Source organism: Mixophyes fleayi, chromosome 2, assembly GCF_038048845.1.
Source record: "Mixophyes fleayi isolate aMixFle1 chromosome 2, aMixFle1.hap1, whole genome shotgun sequence".
Taxonomy (NCBI): domain Eukaryota; kingdom Metazoa; phylum Chordata; class Amphibia; order Anura; family Limnodynastidae; genus Mixophyes; species Mixophyes fleayi.
In genome coordinates this window covers 374,314,942-374,325,678 of record NC_134403.1, presented here as the reverse complement: position 1 = coordinate 374,325,678, position 10,737 = coordinate 374,314,942, and the positions used below count along the sequence as shown (strand labels likewise).

The 10,737-nt window shown below is 47.0% G+C and overlaps 1 protein-coding gene across 1 annotated transcript; it reads right to left on the bottom strand.

The window, feature by feature from the left end:
- Nucleotides 1-2,728: 2,728 nt before the first annotated feature.
- Nucleotides 2,729-9,904, bottom strand: LRRC58 (leucine rich repeat containing 58). Its single transcript, XM_075197474.1, is given in 5 exon segments — nt 2,729-3,865; nt 4,260-4,537; nt 5,282-5,369; nt 5,372-5,409; nt 8,929-9,904. Coding segments are annotated over 5 exon segments (1,053 nt in total). The 5' UTR covers nt 9,381-9,904; the 3' UTR covers nt 2,729-3,668.
- Nucleotides 9,905-10,737: the final 833 nt, after the last annotated feature.

Below are 10,737 nucleotides of genomic sequence, written 5' to 3'. Positions count from 1 at the left end.
GTGTGGAAAAAACTATTTTCTCAGAAAGGGCTCATCCAATTGACCTGAAATTTGGTACACTGACATTATTTGACAAAAAATTAGAATAGTCAAGTCAGTTAACTTCCATCATCCCCCCTTCCCCCCGTGGGAGGGGTAGTAAAGGCTAAATTTACGAGTTGAGGGGTCAAACTCATTTTCGTGAGGTAATTTTACCTCATGAACACACATTAAAAAGGGTGCTTGCGTCGGGAAGTAACGATCTTCCCCTGAGGAGGCCTGGGCTAGGCCCAAATGCATGACAAGAACTTTTTTAAGACCTTAAGTATCTTGATTTGACTAGAATGCATGAGTATCATGCACGGGTTAACATATATATATATATATATACACAGGGCTGCCAAGAAGAATTCAGGGCCCGGGTACAACAAATTCATGGGGCCCCCCTCATAGTGAAGTAAGCCCCAAAATTTTTTTGCGCCGCCTTACGGCGGCGGAAAAAAGATTAGGTATATGGTCATATATTCAGGGGCGTGGCTAGCCAAACGGCAGTGCAAAAATTTTGGGAGGTGCGGTCATGCATTTGGGGGCGTGGCAAACGTGCCATTGGGGCGTGGCTAACATAAAAACCACTAGGCTCTCAATTCGCCGGAGCGTCACATATGTTTAAGCACTCCTGACTTTCAGGACATCTACCACCACAGGGTAGTATACAAACAATGCAGTGTGTACACAAACAGTTCAGTCTTGGCCTACACCTTACATTGGACACAACATTCACCAAAAATTGGTATTGTCCCTACTAGAATCACAACATTTCACACACTGTGCTGCTCTCTCCTACCTGTTCTTCTCACTTTCTCCACCTGTGGCTGCTGCTTTCTTTAGTTGTGGCTTGTCCGGATCCAGAAATGTTGAAGGACCTATTTTGAAAAAAAAATGGCTACATTTAGAAAATTACAGCCAGCCCCAGCGTTAAATCAATAGCACCCACGATTAATAATTAGGCCTTCCTCCAGCTCCAATATTACAATAATGTGCCCCTTCATCATCGCCATGCCTTATGATCACACTGTGCCCTCCATGCTGTTTTTGCCCCCTTCATCTGGCTCCCCTTCATCAGACTATACTATGCTGCTCCCCCCCTTTTTCAATCCCACTGTGCCATGCCTCCCCCCCCCCTTTGTAACCCCACTGTGTCATGCTGCCCACCATTTTTTAACCCCACTGTGCCATGCTGACCCCTGTTTATTAACCCCACTGTGCCATACTGCCCCGTTTTTTAACCCATCTGTGCCCCTCTCATTTTTTCACCCCCTCTGTCATGCTGCTTTCCCGTTTTTTAACCCCTCTGTGCTCCCCCCTCAATTTTTAACCCCTCTGACATGCTGCTTTCCCATTTTTTAACCCCTCTGTGCCCCCACTCATTTTTAACCCCTCTGACATGCTGCTTTCCCATTTTTTAACCCCTCTGTGCTCCCCCTCATTTTTTAACCCCTCTGACATGCTGCTTTCCCGTTTTTTAACCCCTCTGTGCTCCCCCCTCAATTTTTAACCCCTCTGACATGCTGCTTTCCCATTTTTTAACCCCTCTGTGCCCCCACTCATTTTTAACCCCTCTGACATGCTGCTTTCCCATTTTTTAACCCCTCTGTGCTCCCCCTCATTTTTTAACCCCTCTGACATGCTGCTTCCCCGTTTTTAACCCCTTTGACATGCTGCTTTCCCGTTTTTTAACCCCTCTGTGCTCCCCCTCATTTTTTAACCCCTCTGACATGCTGCTTCCCCGTTTTTAACCCCTTTGACATGCTGCTTTCCCGTTTTTTAACCCCTCTGTGCTCCCCCTCATTTTTTAACCCCTCTGACATGCTGCTTCCCCGTTTTTAACCCCTTTGACATGCTGCTTTCCCGTTTTTTAACCCCTCTGTGCCCCCCCTTATTTTTTAACCCCTCTGTCATGCTGCCCCCCCGTTTTTTAACCCCTTTGTGCCCCCTCATTTTTTAACCCCTCTGTCATGCTGCCCCCCCGTTTTTTAACCCTTGTGCTCCCCTCATTTTTTTAACCCCTCTGTCATGCTGCCCCCCCCCCCCCCCCCCGTTTTTTAACCCCTCTGTGCCCCCCTCGTTTTCCTCCCTTCACTTACCTTTTCTCCTCTCTTGGTCTTCTCTGCTGCTCTGTGCTCCATTGCTCCAGACTGACTGAATGCTGGGCATGACATGATGACATCACACCCAGCATTCAGACAGTCTGAATAGAGCACAGAGCAGCAGAGAGGAGGGATGCCGGCTCCGCGATCAGGTGAGTATGTTTTTTTTTTTTTTTAAACTAGCCTGCTCCCCCCACCAACGACCAAGCCCCCCCCCCCCCCGCCAAAAAAAAAAAAAAAAAGGAAAGGAAAAAAAACGTTTGGAAAAAAAAAATTTAAAAATTAAAAAAAATCAGCAGCGCAAGGGCCCGGGCCGGGCCCCCTGACATGCCGGGCCCGGGTAATTAGTACCCGCTCCCCCCCCCTCTCGGCGGCCCTGTATATATATATATATATATATATATATATGTATAGATACAGATATAGAGACAGGGATAGATAGATGTACTTGCTCAGTGACCCTTGAAGGTTTTTTTTGCAGATTTTTTTTTTCAGGATTATTTATTCTAATTAAGAGCCGTGCCGATGGGGCCCCCTTGTCCGTGGGGCCCCCGGGCACCTGCCCATCGTGCCCAATGGAAAAGATGGCCCTGCTGAAGATCTTTCTCTACAATTAGAACCGTTCAGTGTTTATTGGAGCAGTTATTACACAGCAAGTTCTCAGATCATCATCATCATCATCATCTACTGGAAGAGCAAATTGCAATCGCTTTGTACCCCACATCCCGGTAAAATCTGTGGGTGCACTAAATATTAATGGATATAAAGGTACAATTCTCTGCAGTGCCAGCGTCACTATAATAAGACAGAGGCCCGGATACAATATACCAGAAGTATCCACCTCGGTCAGTCCATTGTACAAACACTCTGTGGTGTTGATTGGTCTCTGTGGTAAAGGGCCAGAAGTACACGGCCCGGGGTAATGTCAGTATTACAATCACAGTGATAATTAGACCTCTAACTCAGGAGTTACGTGGAGCCATTAGTTCTACAAATACTGGTGAAAAACTCACAATCTGTACACTCTTTACATACAAAATAATACAGCAAAACGACTCTCGTAATGAAATGTGATCAGCGTTTCTTCCCAATTCAGCTCAATGTAGCGAGAGTCCAATGAAGCGCGTCAGCCGCCGCATGCGGTCAGTGCAGCCCCACTCTGGTGGCCGCTTAATAAGTCAGTATCATGTGTGCCATGCAGGACACAGCTAATGAGTCTTCTAATTATCACCACACAGGAGGCCACAAGTCTGTCCCTTATCTTAATAAGCCAGTTACACTTCCTCCTGCTGACAGCAGGTGGCAATAGAGCGCAGAGGCACTGACCATCCATCTCCTGCGTCCAGGTAACATCTTAGAGGGCTGGGGGGGGTTGGGGGAGGGGCTGTACACTGAGGACGGGCGGGGTCTCAGCAGCATTAAATTAACAAGTAAGACCTCTATGGACAGAGGGGCCCCTCATAGGGAGGCAGGATGACATCTTAAATCCATCCACAGATCCCAATGGGGCGAGTTGAGGAATCTTGTCCAGCTAGGGGGCGCTCACCCCAAAAGTACTTTCTGCATTCTGCGTGCAGCCACGTTGGCCTCGTCCTCGGAGTCCGATTCGCTTTGGGAGGAGACGGAGCCGCAGGGGGAGGAGCATTCGGGGGAGCAGAGATAATGCATAAGAGGCAGTCGGTACTTCCCACAGAAATCCACAAACTTGATCTGACGCACACAGCAGTCGAAATAGACACCTGCGAGGGGAGAGAGGAAATAGAGATTAAATGCTGAAAACACCATTATTCACTCTTCACAATTAAACTTATCAGCTTCTATGTAACAGTGACAGTCGCCCGTTTTCCACAGTACAGAAACAAGCGGTAACGAAGGCTTCATTACAGTCCTGCTGTGCTGAGCAGGGATGACAGAACTCAGACTACTATAGTTTTATTCATGTCGGCTGAAATATCCAGCTCACAAGCAGATATGTTGTAAATAGATGAGCATAAGTTATTTCTCAGAAAGCTGCATAAACATTCATTATAATAATTAGCAAATCACAATATAGTCATTTGGGGGGTGACACCCATCCAACACCATAAATTAGGGGGCCTCACAACACAAGTTCTCCATGTACAGCGATCTCACCTCCGCACTTTGGGTTGGGACATTTGCTGGCCAGGTCCAGGTATCTCAGCAAGTTCTCGGGGAGTTCCCTCGGACAGTAGGGGATTCCGCGGCTCTTCACAGTCCGTCCGGACAACTCCAGTAGTGAGGGGGGGTTATAGGTCAAGTCCCGAACAAACCTCACCACCAGTGGATTCCCACGCAGACTGAGCTCCTGCAGGTGGACGAGGCTGAGGATCTCACGGGGGAGGTAGCTCAGCAGGTTGTTGTGAAGGCTGAGGGACCGCAAGGAGTGTACTCTAGGAGCAGAAGACAGAGGGTCATTGGACTGGACCTTCCTTACACCCGTCTACAGTCACATCCTACATGACCTCCAATAATAGACATTGGAGACCTCTTCCTAAGCTGGACTGTATCTCAATTCTGTGCTAGTCTATCCCAGATCTAAAGTCACCGATCACTAATAAACGGATGGGGTACGTTACTGCGATGCTGAGTATATAGACATATACACATTCAGCTTTGTGAATTTAAAGCAGCAGAGGCAGGACCCCACAACTCGACAGTTTATTTTAAGGGTTAGGGTTAAACTTGCCGCTTTAAATTCACAAAGCTGAATGTCTCTCTGTTTTGTGTTGTAAAATGGAAGTGCCGGCATGCAGGGAGTTCGGAACGGATAGCAGTGTGCAAGGTAGTGTTTCAAGCAGGTCGCTTTTATGGCAATCGGATTATATAGGTCTATATATTCAGTGTCATTATTAAAAGCATCGGATTAACCATTACACCGAAGTAAACAGCCAATAAGATACAGATTCCCCGTCATCTGTTTAGAGATCACAAAGGAGAACAATCAGGGCAAAATATTACCATAATAAAAGACGTTTCTTTATATCCTGTATATAAAGCACCAAACCACCGACTCTAAGATGGCACAATGTGAGCCCCGGGAGATTATAGGACAGATGCAATTCCCACTGACCTCTCTTATACACAGAACAGATCTGTAATACTCAGGTAAGTAGTGTTATCAGAGAGGGACTCACTGTGCCAGCTGCGGGGGGACGCTCTCAATGCGGTTATCACACAGCACCAGGCAGCTCAGATACGGCAGGTTGGCCAGTTCCGGCGGATGTACGAGATGAAGTTACCGCCCAGGTACAGGAACTCCAGGCTGGAACAGAAGATGGAAGCGGTATGAGCGAGAGCATTATATTTATAATCATTCCCTGGGCGCTCTGCCCTGTTACACTCAGGTGTGGTACATGGTGGCAGAGGTAGGGAGAAGGGGCAATTAATAGGGGCAACCACTGTTCTCATGGGGTATTCTGAGGACAGACCCATGTTATCCCAAATAGGGTTACATTCATTTACCCCTGTTCACATCTGCTGAGAGATGGTTCTATGCACCAACTACTCTCCCAGTTATAGGATATATGTAAAGCTCTCAGTCCCATATCTAAGCTGTATATACTGGGCGTCAGGAACAGATTACGTCATTTCTGCACAACAGATCTAACCAATAATCCAGGTTAGAATATACACCAAAAATGGGTGCAGTGGGCACCAGATTAGAATGTGAGTTCTTCAGACAAGTTGCATTTAAGATCAGGGCTCCTCCAGTCCTACATTGCTGTGAATAATGTATATAAAAAAGTTACATCACATCTTCTAACCCTCAGGAGCCAACAGCAAACAGCGTGTACCGGGGGAACCATTACCCCCCTCCCCCCACTGACGACACTGACTGACTGACCCATCCTGGCCGAGACCTTATTAATAGACCGTTTATATAGCAATGTGACATTTCCCAGCATTGATTATCTCTCTCTCCAACTGACATCCTCACCATACAGAGGAAGGGTCTGAGAGACACAAACCCATGGCTGGGAGATCCCTAACGAAGGTGACCAATAAGAGTACTCCCATTGCTGAAATCCCTCAGTGAAATAATATGACAAACTTCCATATATCACATAGGTGGAACTCTGTGCTTCATGAGACAGGATAATTGTATCAGTTACTGGTCGTAGCTACGCTACATATCCAGCGACTGTTCTAGAAATAGCTGAAGGATACAAAGTATCCATATTCTGCTGCTATGAACATGTTACACATTCTTCATACAGTTCCTGGAACATGGTTACTAGGAATCTGCTCGGAGAAAGCAGCTGTACTGAGAAGCGGCCCCCGGTAGGCTCCCATGAACTTTATACACACTTCACTTTGGACCTGATGAACCTACAATAAACACTGAGGAGGGGCCCCGAGAGCTGCACACGTTAACCCTTAATAGGGCTCTTTGTGGAGCAGATTACACACATTATAATCCCATTCCAGTGACATTCAGAAAACTCTATACAGATGTCACAAAAGACACACACCTACACACACACACACACACACACACACACAATGAGCGCGCCCCCAGGTGGCCTGTACAGGTACTGCAATTAACTGTATAATACCAAGGAAATCCAAGTTTGATGTATGAAGAACACAGACTAACTGCATGACATACAGAGAGATACAACAAAACTATCACCCATACCCCACATCTCTATATATGATCTGCACTGTTCTCTCTTTATAACCCCTCCCATTAATAATGCCCCTCTTGCTTACCCTCAGGTATATTCTATACAGAAATGTGCATTATAAGGTTTTATTTCTATTATGCTCCATATAAAACCACTCCCCCTATAACACCAGCTTTGGATGGTAATTTAAGCTGGGTTTATAAAGAGGGATCACTGTATCTCTATATTCACACAACCAAGGAGCTTGCGCAGTGTGGAGACAGACCCTTTAGGGTCACCATGCTTTCTGGCGCTAAGAAGATCACCTTTACCAATACCACGCCTGTAACATGAGCAATGCACACTCATAAACATGTATGTAGTACCAGGAACCAATCAGAAGTGAGGACAGTGGACTCAGAGCTTGGTTGTGGAGGGAGAGGTTTCCCTGCGTACAGCAGACTTCCTGTCCAGTAATCATATTGATGAGCACAAGTTGCAGTAAAAGGGCAACAAAACCTACAACACTCAGGGACGGCTGCCCTGTAATTTATAATAGAGACTCCGAACACGAACCCCATTCCAGAGACCATCAGGTCCTAGTGGGCTCCGATTTATCATGAGCCGGCAACACATTGCAGAGAGTACATGGGAAATCCAATCAGAGATTTAGGATTGGAGTCACAGCGCATCAAACGCTGGAATAGTTTAAAATGCGGACAGCAGCGTTTGGGAAGAGAGTAAAATCACAGATTGATGTGAATTTTGTTAAATCCAAGATTAGAGAATATTTTACATCCTGATGCTACATAGCTGATGTAATATCTCAGACTTTGTGGTGCCAACTAGAAAGGGGGTTGGGTTACCCACTGCCTACACGTGTGTCAGAAGCAGTATATTAGAGTTGTATTTGTGTATTTTAACTGTATTGTACCAGCTGTACTTCTGTATGATACTAGGACCTCCAACTAGTGTATAAAGGTCCTTGTCAGCAAATAAACCATCACTGCTTGAAGATTCTGACGGCGACTATGGCCTGCTGTATCCTGTGACCAATAGATCAGAGCTTACACTCTAATCCGTTCCCCGGCTGTCCTGTGTTGAACCCAGCATCTCTGTGTCAACGCTCTGCCCGCTACCCAGCAGTCCTGATACATAGTATATGGTCAGGAGATACCAGCCAGCCCACAGCAAAGAGGTGCTGCAGCAACTATACCAGCTACCCAGAAGTAAGCTGGTTCTAGGTGCCGTTCAAGGAGCCGAATCGTCCTACAACTAGTGCACAGTTGGCATAAGCAGTCGGTGGAGTGTCTGGTGGCCGGTGACACCGGAAGGAGTGCTCAGTAACAGTCAGTTACTGACGGTGAGAAAGAAACCCAGATAAATTCTGTAACATCCCGTCAGCCTACTCCCCCGTAACAGACCGGGTGGCGGAGTAAGTCCATCCGTTCACACCAACTCTAAACTCAATCCAACATTTATGGGATGTTCTGGACCAGTACCTGAGACAGCGTTTTCCCACCACAAACCTGGCATCAGCTGAGTGACTTTCTTGTGCTGTACAGTACCAGACTGTGGCAGACTGAAAGCCACGGCATCTACAACCCACACGGTGGCCCAACGCCCCATTAAGGGTTTAATAATGCAGCTTTTTTTCTTTTTTTTCTTCTCCACCACCTGTACATTTGATTACAGATAGTGAAGAAAACCACACTGGACAGAGTCCCTTCTGAAGATACATACGCCCAGATGGACATTTATTTGAAGACGTTTGATAATTCAGATGAGGCCTTAATAGACAAGTATACAATGTTATATACAGTATGTGATAACTATGAAGCTTAAAGAGCTAAATCATTCCAACACTCAATGAAAGACTAACGTTATCCTCAGTGTCTGAATAATGTAGGACTTTGTACAAGTCTGGAGGAGTCTTGAGCTTTTTTAAACGCTAGGGATACATATTATACAAGTAGTGTTACATGGACTCACGGGCTCTTTAAGAGCCGACAAAGTAAATAGATTTCAACACAGGCAGTGTCCGCTTAATCTCCTGTTACCACTGATGCAATGTCAGCTGAGGTTTTACAACCCCACACAGGCACCAGGTAAATGTCCCTCAGCGATTAGATAGACGATTAGGACTAGACACCCTCATCCAGCAACTACTGTACCTGATCAGGTTCTCTATCTCTGCTGGGATGCTCTTCAGGCGGTTGCCTCCCAGGGAAAGTGTCTGCAGGGTCTGTAAGTGGAGCAGTTGACTGGGGATCTCCTCAAACTGGTTTCCACTGAGGTTCAGCGTCTCCAGCTTCATGCTGCTCATCTCCTTGGGTAAGGAGAACTCATCCAGGCGGTTGTTCTTGGCCAGTAGGGTCTTCAGCTTGGAAAGTCCCAGGATCTCATCCCCAATGTAGGCCATATTGTTGTTGCTGATGTCCAGGAGGTGGAGATGGGAGAAAGTGGACACAGCAGGGGGTAGGACCACCAAGCGGTTGTGGGGCAGCAGAAGTTGCTGGACCTCCTTCCTTCTGTCATCAGTCATCTGCTCCAGGTTGAGGTTCTCCAGACCAAGGCGGGCCAGGTTCAGGACATTGTCCCCTTCAGCAGGTTCTGAGCCCTCCATGGTTGGACAGTCCAGGGGCCTCTCTCCTACAGCGCTGGGGCACTTTTATATAAGGGGTAAAACTTTTTGTAAACTCCCCCTGACCAGCAGAGACCGTCTCGTCAGAGTGAGGGGAGGGACCGTGTGGAGGACCAACAGCAGAGACCCCACAAGCCGCGTCCGGGGTCCTCTCAGCACTGACCCTGCTGCAATCTCCCGGAGTCTTATGCAAGTTCCACCGATCAGTCAGAGCTCAACCCCGGAATCTGTATAACCGGCTGTGCCCCGCCGGCCGCCTGCAGAGTGTGAGCAGAACGCCGGCTGCAGGGTTCACCCGCCACCCCGGAACCTGTGCGAGATGGAGAGTTATACAGGATGACGGGCAGCCTGCGCTCAATATACAGGAGGCAGGGACGGGGATGGGAGTGACATCACATAGGGGGCGGGGCAAGGAGTAGAATTGATACATTGTAACGGATGATGACACAGCTGCATTATTCAGCAGTTCCCTGATCTATTAACCCTGAGTCATATCCAGGAGAACTGTTCCCCCCTCACCTGGAGACCCTCTAATGTACACATCACCTGATCATACCTAATACATTACATTGTAAGGAGAACTGTTCCCCCCTCACCTGGAGACCATCTAATGTACACATCACCTGATCATATCTAATACATTACATTGTAAGGAGAACTGTTCCCCCCTCACCTGGAGACCCTCTAATGTACACATCACCTGCTCATACCTAATACATTACATTGTAAGGAGAACTGTTCCCCCCTCACCTGGAGACCATCTAATGTCCACGTTACCTGATCATACCTAATACATTACATTGTAAGGAGAACTGTTCCCCCCTCACCTGGATACCATCTAATGTCCACATTACCTGATCATACCTAATACATTACTTTGTAAGGAGAACTGTTCACCCCTCACCTGGGGACCATCTAATGTCCACGTAACCTGATCATACCTATTACATTACATTGTAAGGAGATCTGTCCCCCCCTCACTTGGAGACCATCTAATGTCCATGTTACCTGATCATACCTAATACATTACATAACCAGGAGAACTGTTCCCACCTCACCTGGAGACCATCTACTGTACACATCACCTGATCACACCTAATACATTACATAGCCAGGAGAACTGTTCCCCCCTCACCTGGAGACCCTCTAATGTACACATCACCTGATCATATCTAATACATTACATTGTAAGGAGAACTGTTCCCCCCTCACCTGGAGACCCTCTAATGTACACATCACCTGATCATACCTAATACATTACATTGTAAGGAGAACTGTTCCCCCCTCACCTGGAGACCATCTAATGTCCACGTTACCTGATCATACCTAATACATTACA